Raw genomic sequence first — 13,400 nt, forward strand, 5'->3', positions numbered from 1 at the left:
TTCACTCATCCAACACTTTTTTCTTAAGCATGGACCACTGTCAAGCACATTTTAGCTCCTGGGGATACAGTGGGCCATGACAGACAATGGCTTTTACAAAGGGCTGCAGTATAGGAGGTTGGAACTAATTAAAAAAAAAAAAAAACAATAAAAACAACAACTATATAAATAATAAGATTTCCATAGCAACAAGTGCTTTGATGAAAATAAAACTGGATAATATGATTCAAAAGAAAGTAGGTGAGGGCTTCCCTGGTGGCGCAGTGGTTGAGAGTCCGCCTGCCAATGCAGGGGACACGGGTTCGTGCCCCGGTCCAGGAAGATCCCACATGCCCCGGAGCGGCTAGGCCCGTGAGCCATGGTCGCTGAGCCTGCGCGTCCGGAGCCTGTGCTCCGCGACGGGAGAGGCCACAGCAGTGAGAGGCCCGCGTACCACAAAAAAAAAAAAAAAGAAAAAAGAAAAGAAAGTATGTGGGTTGTTAGGCAGCTAATAATCTAGAATGGCTAGATAAGAAATCACTCTTTAAAAGACAACATTTAAGCCCAAACCTGAAAACTGTAAAGTCTCCAGGGTAGGACAATTTTGGCAAAGAGCATTCCAAAAGAAGGCCATGCAAGTGTATTGAAGATTGAATGGGCTTTTGTCTTGAAGAAAAGAAAGAAGACCCCTAGGTGGAGCCTAGTGAGTAAGGCTGAGCATGGTGGGTGATGCGGGGATTGGATAACAAATCACACAGCAACTTGTCCTGAAAATAAGGAGTTCAGGTTTTATTTTAAGCACAGGGAGAAGATACTGTGAGTTTTAAAGCAGGGGAAGGACAAGCTCTCCTTTATAATGTTGACTGGTCCCTCTGGCTCAAGTGGAGATGGACTTTAAGAGCGCCCCCTCCCTGCAGAAGCAGGCAGGACTGTGTGGAGCATACAGTGCAGCCCAGGTGGAAGATGGTAGTTTGGGCTAAAACAGTAGGAGGGAAGGGATAGAAGCTAAGTGGATGCCCAAGGTCTATTTTAGAGCCACCAGGACTTGCCAGTAGATGGAATTTATCTGTGCGGAGTGAGAAGGAAGAATGACTCCTAGGTTTTTGGCCCCACCTCTGGGTAGATAGTGATGCTGTGAAGAAAACTGGGATACAGAAACAGGGCAGAGACAGGTTTCCACAGGGAGGGATGGGAAGAATTAACAAGCGTTCTACTTTGGATAATAAAGGCAGAGGAACATATGAGACATCAAAGTCAAGATGTCAGTCTCTGCTCTCTAATCTCTCGGGACTGAATGGTGTCCAGAAAAACCCATGAATGTTAGATGATCTTCACAAAAGTCAATATTTAACTAGAAAAAGAAAGATTTTAGAGGACATGTTAAACTGAATTTTGTTTAGGGTATTACTATATGCAATATATATATAAGTGTATGCCTATGCATTATGTATATATATTTCAGATACTTATATATACATATACACCAAATTTTAATATAAATAAGGAGTGGAACTATGATTGCTAGTTGTTTTATTCCTTCTCATCTGGTATGGTTCTATGAGTCTCTGTGATTCAGTTTCACAACTCTCCATCTACTTATGCAAGGGAGACAGCTCTGCTCTGACCACCCATGCATTTAGTACATCTGCTTTACTGAGATCTGTCTGTGTCTAAAACTAGGAGCTCTTTAAAGATTTAATGATGTAGGAAACATGGCAACCTACATGCTGGGCTCAGAAGAAATGTATCAGGAATGATGACATCATCAGTGATAATAGATTTACATTTTATGGCGAGTTTGAATATCTTTCTTTTCTTTATCCCTTTTAAATATATTTTATGCTAACTAGTGCTTTACATGATTCATACAATCCCTAAACTGCACAGTCCCTGACTTCTGGACTCATATTGGGTTGCATTTCTACAGGTGTGGTAGAGAGGTGACAGGGCAGTAGTAGAAGTGAGGCAGTGACAATGGTAGAATTTAGATAAAGTAGAAGTTAGATAAAGTGACCTTAAATCAAAAAGACTATATATATATATATATATATATATATATATTTTTTTTTTTTTTTTTTGCGGTACGCGGGCCTCTCACTGTTGTGGCCTTTCCCGCCGCGGAGCACAGGCTTCGGATGTGCAGGCCCAGCGGCCATGGCTCACGGGCCCAGCCGCTCCGGGGCATGTGGGATCTTCCTGGACCGGGGCACGAACCCGTGTCCCCTGCATCGGCAGGCGGACTCTCAACCACTGCGCCACTAGGGAAGCCCCAAAAAGATATTTTAAGTTACGGTCTGAAGACAAAGATGTTTTGAGTTAAGTCTACTCTTTCAACTCTGCAATCCAAGAGTAGCTTGCTGCCAATTTTATTAATAGGCCATTTATGTGAATTCACATAATTACCTACTAGGACATCCAGAGCTGAGTGTTATGCCATTCTCTGTGAATTCACAGGCCAGGCTGTGCAGTCAAGATTAAAAGGCAGAGAGGACTTCCCTGGTGGCTCAGTGGTTAAGAATCCACCTGCCAATTCAGGGGACACAGGTTTGAGCCCTGGTCTGGGAAGATCCCACATGCTGCAGAGCAACTAAGCCCATGAGCCACAACTACTGAGCCTGCGAGCCACAACTACTGAAGCCTGTGTGCCTAGAGCCTGAGCTCTGCAACAAGAGAAGCCACCACAATGAGAAGCCCGCACACCACAACGAAGAGTAGCCCCCACTTGCCGCAACTAGAGAAAGCCCGCGTGGAGCAACAAAGACCCAACACGGTGAAAAATAAATAAAATTAAAAAAATGAAAAAGATTAAAAGGCAGATAAGTTCCACCCAGGGAAGAGATCTGTGCATGATTAAATGTTGTTGAGAATAGAAAACACATACATCCAGCAAAAGTGGTGCAGCCCTTACTTACAGCAAGAAAGGAGAGTATACATGAGATCCAGTCTCTTGCCCTGTGTTGGTCCCTCCTGGCCAGCAGATCTGCTCCATAGCCCAGGCAGACCTAGCTACAGAGCCCACACTTTCTGCCACAATAAAATGACCCCAACCTCTCCCCTATGGGATCTGAAATACAGAAAGCTGAGGGTGTGACTGAGGACACTGATACATGTGCTTAATAAAGAGAATGAAAAAAAGGACAGCTGTCCCATGGTATCAGGTGTCCGTGGGGGCAGAAAATTGATTCCATCACCCCTCTGATACCAAAATCAATGGATGCACAAGTCCCTTATGTAAAATGGCATAATATTTTATTGTAACCTACACACATCCTCCAATATACTTTAAATCATCTCTTGATTACTTATAGTATCTAATACAATGTAAATGCTATGTAAATAGTTGTAAATACCATGTAAATGCTATGTAAATAGTTGCCAGTGTCACAAATTCAAGTTTTGTGATTTTTTTGAACTTTCTAGAATATTTTTTTGGAATTTTTTGATCTGAGGTTGGTTGAATCCTTGGATGAGGGTCAACTGTATATATCAAGTCCAGAACAGGGAAATATATTCCCAAAGGAGGCGTAAGCCCAGGACAGGCTGTGAGGACTCTTTATGTCTTAGTAAGGAAATGTTCCTGGCTCAAGTTCCATTCTTAGGTGGTCCAGCAAGGGTTAAAAGATTGCACGCATGAGAAACAACAATTATTGACAATAAACTCAATACTTATAATTTTTTTTTTTTTTTTTTTTTTTTACTGTACGCGGGCCTCTCACTGTTGTCACCTCTCCCGTTGCAGAGCACAGGCTCCGGACGCGCAGGCTCAGCGGCCATGGCTCACGGGCCCAGCCGCTCCGCGGCATGTGGGATCTTCCCAGACCGGGGCACGAACCCGGGTCCCCTGCATTGGCAGGTGGACTCTCAACCACTGTGCCACCAGGGAAGCCCTCAATACTTATAATTTTAAATTTCTGTTGCTCTCTTACCTATGAAAATATGTTGCTCCTTGGCTGTGTCTGTTAAGGTCACTGAAGATGTACTGTGGTGAAATTAACAGAGAATTGGGTTTGTGTTCAGTGCACCCCCCCATCTGAGTCCTGCTCCACCCTTTCAGTTATTTGATGTCAAATATTTACTCAAATTCTATGAAGTACAGTTTCATAATATTAACATAGAAATAATGCCTGCCTCAAGAGATTTGTAGGAGTAAATTAAATTAAACATATACTAAAATATCAGTCATACAGCAAGCATACCGTGTCCTCTAATAAAAGGTCAAAAGGCAAATATTCCTAATCTGTGGTCATAGGAAAGAACGGGTTCAATAAATATGAGTTCTACAGTCCAGTAATTTATTTTAAATTTGAGTAATTTCAAATTCCACAAACAAAACTGAAGAACAGCAATATTTTCTTTGAATTCTTTCTTCTGTACACTCAGTGATCTAAAACACCACAATGTCCAACATACACAAACCTCAGGGAAGGGTTGTGGAAATAAAAAAATAAAAATAAAAAAGAAAGAAATATGAGTTCTTAGGAGTTTATTCATTTACACAGTTTCTTTTTTTTTCTAAATCAAAAGATTACCAAGTACCAAGAAAGTGAACATATTAATGGTTTTAACAGGATGTAAGTTAGTCAATAAAAGAGTTTAATGTTTTATTCTTTACTCTTCTGGTTGTGATCAAAGGTAAATCTTGCTAATGACAACAACAGGTTTCAAATTCACTGCACAAGAGAAACTAAGTGGGAAGTTTCCACTCCTAGCCTTTTAAGGATTCCTTCTGACCCAACTTCTCAAGTTCTCAGAACTCTGCTTGTCAGCTTTGTCATTGAAGCACAAATTAAGAACTTTCAACCATCACCAGATAATTATGTCTCACTTCATTGACAAAGTTTTCCATTCGGCTTACAGAATCTTAGTTTCCTTAATTCCAACTAAAAACAATCCTAGAAACAACTTATAGAATAAGCCATTTGAACTTTTGCCCTAAGGAGTCTTGAGAACCAAATTTTAGCTTCTGGCTGACTGCATCCGGAGTGGTCTGAAGGGAATCCAGCATTTTCCAGATGAAGCCCATACTTCGCATCACTGAGTTCCTTTGCTGTTAGCGCCTGCCCTCTCTGCTTGAGGCGCTGACTCTGGCAATTGCTCCAGAGGAACTGACTGTGTATGAGGGCACTTTCTGAAAGTTTCAGGGAGGGAAGAAAGGTTTTTATTCCTGTCTGTGCCAAAGAGGGCTTTGGGGGTATTTTCTTCCTCAGCAACTCTTTAACTCTACCCTTGTGAAACATCTTTCTGTGTGCTTTGCAGAGAATGGATCTCACCAGTGGCCCTCTGAAATGACTTCAGAAAAGTGTAGTGAGGACTCCAGTATTGCCTCTCCTCCACTCCCTGCAGGGCAGCTGCGGGACAGGATTTTCAACCACTATTTTGACTATGCTAAAATTTTCATGTCATAAAAGGCTTTTTTAAAAGTACAAATTTGTGTAATAGTATGTAAAATTATTTCCAAAAGCAGAGTCTTTTTACTTAAAGGGACTTTCATGTGATAATGGTGCTATTTAGTAATAAAAGTGAAAGAAATTGTAGCATGGCTAGCTTATTATCATTCACTTCTATTCTTGGTTCATTATTTTATCATATTTCTGACATTTGTATACAATTTTACCATGGTTTGGATGGGAACACTTCATATGTCTTTACATATATGACAGTGCTTTTTTTAGCATATCTTCTTTAGATGTCAGTCATAACTCTTAAAGTCTAACAGCCCTCTGTAAACTTATGAATATTTATATTATAATAGACTAGATATTTGAGGGGTTTTTGCTTTATATTTTCCTTTTGTTTTTAAAAATGCTTACCAGATTTATTGAGGAATTCTATTATAAATAGTGCAGAGGAAAATGATGGTTCCTGTATGTTACAAGGAAAATAAAATAAGTCATTTTGTAGTCATGTACATGATTCTATATTTATGAGCACATGAAAAGCATATGTTTTTTCTCAAGTTTTCTAATTTTCTGTGAAAGGAATATCCTTAATAATAAAACATTCCTAAAATATAAATTTATAAAATAGGCTACAGTATTATATTTTAAAAGTCTTGATGATTATATTGTTTTCTAGTAATATTTCTCTATATGTAAAGCATTTACAATGCCACCTTTTTGGATTAACCAAGGAAATTCTTCTGAACTGCTTACAAAATCTTTTTGCTAAATAATTATCAGCTTCTATTACAGTGTAATTATATAAGTGAGGGTTTTGCATGGTTTATACACAAACAAAAAACACATTCCTTTTCCTTGTGTGTTGGCAATTTTTTTCTCTTTATATTTTTCTCCATTTGAACTTGAAAAGGTAGACTACTTTCTCAGCAGTATTTGGGTATCTCTAGTCCATAATCTTATTGATGGACTCCTTTGTAATTTGTAAAGCAAAATTAAAATCGACCTGTAATCTGTTAAAACTGTGCTAAGCATACACATCAACTATTAGCTCTGATAACTCCTTTATCTTTGTGAAGAAGGAAAAGCTCTTAAGTATTGATTTTAAATAACAAAACATAGCTGCCAATCTAGTTTTACCTGTCACACAGGTTCCTGGGTTTTTTTCTTCCTACTTCATGGTTGCCTTTTTTGTTATGAAATAATATGCTCTTCTGTCTCAGGGAAACATTGTAGAAAGATTTTTTTGTTCCCCTACCAAACAACTACAGTTTGAGAGTTTTCCAATTACAGACCTAAGTAAAACAATGTAAAACCATAATTTAGCATTTTCCTCAGTTTTACTTTGAAATGCTCATGATTAAATTATGCACTTCAGGCAAGCATCATGAAAATAATTGACTAGTACAAATTGATCAGCATATTACAATATCATTTACAACATATAAGCTATTAATTGCTAATGGAAAGAGTAACTCTCACCCAAAATATTCCATCTGCTTCCCTATATTTCCCAACTCCTTTGCAATTAAGCAGGGTTATCAGACTTGTTCTGGCCAGTGAAATGTGGGTACTGCTTCTAGGTGAAGGAAAAGCTAACCTTTTTTCAGCTCAGTTGACCTAGAAGACTACATGTTCCAGATGGAACAGCTACATTTGTATGGAATGAACCATGAAGGTCATGTAAAGTTAGCTAAAAAAATAAACTTTTAATAGTGTTATAATAGTAGATTTTCAGAATTAATTTGTTATCAGATCATAACCTAGCCTATCCTGGATAATATAATTTTAGACAAATTCATGCCTAGAGATTATAATGCCATCACCTACCCTCAGATGTCCTATGAAAACCCACTGCAACACTTTCAGACATAATTTATTCAATTATATTCTCTATGTTAAATTGGGAGTTTCTTATATTCCATTCAGCCCCTTGTACGTCAAGGATGAGAGTGAGAGGAAAAAGTGAATGAAAAACTGGAAGAAAGTGAAATTGTTCTTTGGCATAAAGAATTGTGCTTGCTATGATTCATCTTACCAAGGAAGATTCAAGGTCAGAACATCTCTAGAGTTTTTGAAGACATAGGTTAGTTCCTCCAAGCAGACAGTTTTTAACTTACTTAGAAGTTCTCATAGATTTTTTTTTTTAATGTTACTTTCTTAGGTTCAGATGTCAAATATCTTCAAAGAATTTCAAAATGTGATTTGTTTTCATTGAATTATATGTAATTTGCATCTAATTATCTCAGTCTCAAGTTTTATATTAAAAACTACTTTTAAATCTATTAAGGACTATTTATATTTTATTGTGTTTTAATAGAAATTCACATATAATATATGTAAAGCTTTTGATCCTACCACATTGATTTACCTAAAAATATAATTCTGGTTTTACAGTTCTGAAATGTTTAACTATCAGTGAAAAAAAAGGTTGATTTCCTGCTGTTTTCTGAATGTGGTGACATATTCTAGATATGGAAATAGAAACTACCTATTTTTTGTCCTTTGAGGTTAATCCACCCCAAAGTAAATCACCTTTTACACACTGAGAAATAGAGTTTATACCTTAATACTTGAGTGGAAAACTATTTCTATTATTGCAGCCAGTTTTTTCAAGTACTCACATATTATAGTCATGCTCTGGAGGAAACAAAAAATATATACAGATATTTATGTTATATAACATATATCTATATGTGTATATAATATAAATTAAAGTCATCATTACCAACAATTTTTTTTTTTTAATTTCAAGTTATATTTTAAGACTACATCTCTTGTTAATTAAACTGCTGTTGTAGGATTCAGGGAACAAATTTAGAATGGGTTTTACATTGCATTCAAAGCTTAGTGTTGGCAGCCTATGCTCAGAATAAGAGTCCAAAACTAATTTCCTTCAACTCATATATTACTCTAGATGATAGAGGCTAAAGAAAGGAATACGGCATGGACTTTGCCCTCTAAGATAATCAGTTTAATGAAGAACATCGCTGTGTAAATGAAAAACTTAAATACAAGTTGATTACTATAAATGTTATAAGAATACAACAAATTGAATACTTTAACATGCTTCAGGGGGAGCAATTAAAAGAAATAATGCAAATCTGAAATAGGCAAGTAAAAATGGTGAGAAAAAATGAAAAAATATATTTGACAGGTAATTTTTTTGCGAATTTGGCCAGCATTTGGATGATAAAAGAACAAAGAAGTTTGAAATTGCTACCTAGGTTTCTAGCATAAATGACCCAGTAATTCCATTAATTATGTTAGAGAATCTATAAAAACAAACAAGAAACACTTGAGAGAAGCTGTCTTTCTGTGAAATAACTCTTGCATCTCCAGTGCATGTATACAACCTAGCACAGAGTAGGAATAGAAGAAGCATTTTTTAAAAAGGACACAGAAAACTACTTTACGTTGTATATTATATTCATCGTGTTTTTCTAAGGACATCACCTAATTTAAACCTGCTATTCACCATTAATTTTGCAATATATTGTTTGTTTCTCCTCTATATTTCTTATTAATCTTTAGTCACTCTTCCTTTTTGAAGTTCTAGATTTTCTTAATACTTTCTATTAACTTTTCTACTGATGATGACCTATACCAGCTCAATAAAATTTCATACCTAAGCAATTTTTCTGTAAGACAGCAAAAATGTCCAACAGCATATTTATTTATCAAGCTTTAATTTTTTGATATAAACTACTTTGATTTTAACTATTGTCATTTGAATTAAGAAAAAATATTTAATAGTATATTTATATATCTAGCTATCCATTTTAACCCTTATTCAATAAAGTTTTGAGAGTGTTTAGAAAGTTCTATTGCTTTAGTTTTTCAGAAATTATGATTTTTGAACTCCTACAGAGCACCTACTGAATGCTGGCGAATACCTCAGACCTACCAAAAGGCAAGAAACTCCCCACATACCTGGGTAGGGCAAAAGAAAAGAAAAAAAAAACAGGGACAAAAGAATAGGGATGGGACCTGCACCAGTGGGAGGGAGCTGTGAAGGATGAAAGGTTTCCACACACTAGGAAGGTCCTTTGCGCGTGGAGACTGCGGGTGGTGCAGCGGGAGAGCTTAGAAGCCACGAAGGAGAGCACAGCAACAGGGGTGCAGAGGGCAAAGCGGAGAGATTCCCGCACAGAAGATCATTGCTGATCAGCACTAACCAGCCCGAAAGGCTTATCTGCTCACCTGCCGGGGCGGGCGGGGGCTGGGAGCTGAGGCTTCAGCTTTGGTTGGATCCCAGGGAGAGGACTGGGGTTGACTGCGTGAACACAGCCTGAAGGGGCTAGTGCACCACGGCTAGCCGGAAGGGAGTCCGGGAAAAGGTCTGGAACTGCGGAAGAGTTTCTTGCCTCTTTGTTTCCTGGTGCTCAAGGAGAGGGGATTAACAGTGCTGCTTAAAGGAGCTCCAGAGACGGGTACAAGCTGCGGCTATCAGGGCAGACCACAGAGACGGGCATGAGATGCTAAAGCTGCTGCTGCAGCCACCAAGAATCCTGTGTGGAAGCACAGGTCACTATCCACACCTCCCCTCCCAGGACCCTGTGCAGCCCGCCACTGCCAGGGTCCCGTAATCCAGGGACAACTTCCCAGGGAGAACACATGGCGCACCCCAGGCTGGTGCAACATCATGTCGGCCTCTGCTGCTGCAGGCTCACCCCACACTCCATACCCCTCCCTCCCACCGGCCTGAGTGAGCCAGAGCCCCCGAATAAGCTGCTCCTTTAACCCCATCCTGTCTGAGCAAAGAACACACGCCCTCAGGCGACCTACATGCAGAGGCAGGGCCAAATCCAAAGCTGAATTCCAAGAGCTGTGCGAGCAAAGAAGAGAAAGGGAAATGTCTCCCAGCAGCCTCAGGAGCAGCGGATTAAATCTCCACTGTCAACCTGATGTACCTGCATCTGTGGAATACCTGAATAGAAAACAAATCATCCCAAATTGAGGAGGTGGACTTTGGGAACAACAATATATATATATATACTTCCCTTTTTCTCTTTTTGTGCATGTGTGTGCATATGCTTCTGTGTGTGATTTTGTCTGTATAGCTTTGCCTTTACCATTTGTCCTAGGGGTCTCTCTGTCCGTTTTTTGTTTGTTTTGTTTTGTTTTGTTTTGTTTTGTTTAGTATAGTTTTCGGTGCATCTTATCATTGGTGGATTTGTTTTTTTGGTTTGGTGTTCTCTTCTTTCATTTTTTTTTTAATTATTTAAATTTTTTATTAATAATTATTTTTGTTTTTTTATTTTAATAGCTTTTTAATTTTATTGTACCTTTTTCTTTCTATCCTTCTTTCTTTCTTGCCTTCTTTCTTTCTTTCTCCCTTTTATTCTGAGCAGTGTGGATGACAGGCTCTTGGTGCTCCAGCCAGGCGTCAGGGCTGTGACTCTGAGGTGGGAGAGCCAAGTTCAGGTCATTGGTCCACCAGAGACCTCCTAGCTCCATGTTATATCAAACAGTGAAAATCTCCCAGAGATCACCATCTCAATGCCAAGACCCAGCTCCACTCAATGACCAGCAAGCTACAGTGCTGGACACCCTATGCCAAACAGCTAGCAAAACAGGAACATAACCCAACCCATTAGCAGAGAGGCTGACTAAAATCATAATAAAGTCACAGACACCTCAAAACACACCACCAGACGTGGACCTGCCCACCAGAAACACAAGATCCACCCTCATCAACCAGAACACAGGAAGCCACCCTCCACCAGGAAGCCAACACAACCCACTGAACCAACTTTAGCCACTGGGGACAGACACCAAAAACAACGGGAATTACAAACCTGCAACCTGCAAAAAGGAGACCCCAAACACACTAAGTTAAGCAAAATGAGAAGACAAAGAAACACACAGCAGATAAAGGAGCAAGGTAAAAACCCACCATATCTAACAAATGAAGAGGAAATAGGCAGTCTAGCTAAAAAAGAATTCAGAATAATGATAGTAAAGATGATCCTAAATCTTGAAATAGAATGGAGAAAATACAAGAAACGTTTAACAAGGAGCTAAAGGAACTAAAGAGCAAAAAAAAAAAAAAAAAAAAAACATGAACCACAAAATAAATGAAATTAAAAATTCTCTAGAAGGGATCAATAGAAGAATAGCAGAGACAGAAGAATGGATAAGTGACCTGCAAGATAAAATAGTGGAAATAACTACTGCAGAGCAGAATAAAGAAAAAAGAAGGAAAAGAATTGAGGACAGTCTTAGAGACCTCTGGGACAACATTAAACACACCAACATTCGAATTATAGGGGTCACAGAAGAAGAAGATATAAAGAAAGAGACTGAGAAAATATTTGAAGAGATTATAGTTGAAAACTTCCCTAATATGGGAAAGGAAATAGTTAATCAAGTCCAGGAAGCACAGAGAGTCCAATACAGGATAAATCCAAGGAGAAACATGCCAAGACACATGTTAATCAAACTATTAAAAATTAAATACAAAGAAAATATATTAAAAGCAGCAAGGGAAAAACAAAAAAAAATAACATACAAGGGAATCCCCATAAGGTTAACAGCTGATCTTTCAGCAGAAACTCTGCAAGCCGGAAAGGAGTGGCAGGACATATTTAAAGAGATGAAAGGGAAAAACCTACAACCAATATTACTCTATCCAGCAAGGATCTCATTCAGATTTGATGGATAAATTAAAACCTTAACAGACAAGCAAAAGCTAAGAGAGTTCAGCACAGCAAAACCAGCCTTACAACAAAAGATAAAGGAAATTTCCTCTAGGCAGGAAACACAAGAGAAGGAAAAAACCTACAATAACAAGCCCAAAACAATTAAGAAAATGGTAATAAGAACATACATATTGATGATTACCTTAAATGTAAATGGATTAAATAATCCAAACAAAAGACATAGACTGGATGAATAGATAAAAAAACAGGACCTGCATATAAGCTGTCTACAAGAGACCCACTTCAGACCTAAGACACATACAGACTGAAAGTTAGGGGATGGAAAAAGATATTCCATGCCAATGGAAATCAAAAGAAAGCTGGAGTAGCAATTCTCATATCAGACAAAATGGACTTTAAAACAAAGACTATTACAAGAGACAAAGAAGGGCACTACATAATGATCAAGGGATCAATCCAAGAAGAAGATATAACAATTGTAAATATGTATGCACCCAACATAGGAATACCTCAATACATAAGGCAAATACTAACAGCCATAAAAAGGGAAATCGACAGTAACAAAATGATAGTAGGGGACTTTAACACTTGACTTTCACAATGGACAGGTATTCCAAAATGAAAATAAATAAGGAAACACAAGATTTTTTTTTTTTTTTTTTTTTTGCAGTACGCCAGACTCTCACTGTTGTGGCCTGTCCCGCTGCAGAGCACAGGCTCCAGATGTGCAGGCTCTGGATGCGCAGGCTCAGCGGCCATGGCTCATGGGCCTAGCTGCTCCATGGCTTGTGGTATCCTCCCAGACTGGGACATGAACCCGTGTCCCCTGCATTGGCAGGCGGACTCTCAACCACTGTACCACAAGGGAAGCCTCAGGAAACACAAGCTTTAAATGATACATTAAACAAGATGGATTTAATTGATATTTATATGACATTCCATCCAAAAACAACAGAATACACGTTCTTCTCAAGTGCTCATGGAACATTATCCAGGCTAGATCATATTTTGGGTCACAATTCAGGCATTGGTAAATTTAAGAAAATTGAAATCTTATCAGGTATCTTTTCTGACCACAATGCTATGAGACTAGATATCAATTACAGGAAAAAAATTGTAAAAAATACAAACATATGGAGGCTAAACAATACACTGCTTAATAACCAAGAGATCACTGAAAAAATCAAAGAGGAAATCAAAAGATACCTAGAAACAAATGACAATGAAAACACGACTACCCAAAATCTATGGGATGCAGCAAAAGCAGTCCTAAGAGGGAAGTTTACAGCAATACAATCCTATCTTAGGAAACAAGAAACATCTCAAATAAACAGCCTAAACTTACACATAAAGCAAGTAG

The 13,400-nt window shown here is 38.3% G+C and overlaps 1 protein-coding gene across 7 annotated transcripts in view; it reads left to right on the top strand.

The window, feature by feature from the left end:
- PCDH9 (protocadherin 9) overlaps positions 1-13,400 on the top strand; it is a 976,220-nt gene that overhangs the window by 699,082 nt on the left and 263,738 nt on the right. Inside the window, exon 5 of one of the 7 annotated variants that reach the window (XM_060288146.1) lies at positions 5,236-5,399. The exons of the other annotated variants lie outside the window; for them this stretch is intronic. Coding sequence (XP_060144129.1) covers positions 5,236-5,384 — 149 coding nt within the window. The 3' untranslated portion in view covers positions 5,385-5,399. Of the gene's footprint in view, positions 1-5,235; positions 5,400-13,400 lie in introns of those variants that run through there. 7 annotated transcript variants of the gene reach the window in all.

The sequence above is a fragment of the Globicephala melas genome, chromosome 18, assembly GCF_963455315.2.
Source record: "Globicephala melas chromosome 18, mGloMel1.2, whole genome shotgun sequence".
Classification (NCBI taxonomy): domain Eukaryota; kingdom Metazoa; phylum Chordata; class Mammalia; order Artiodactyla; family Delphinidae; genus Globicephala; species Globicephala melas.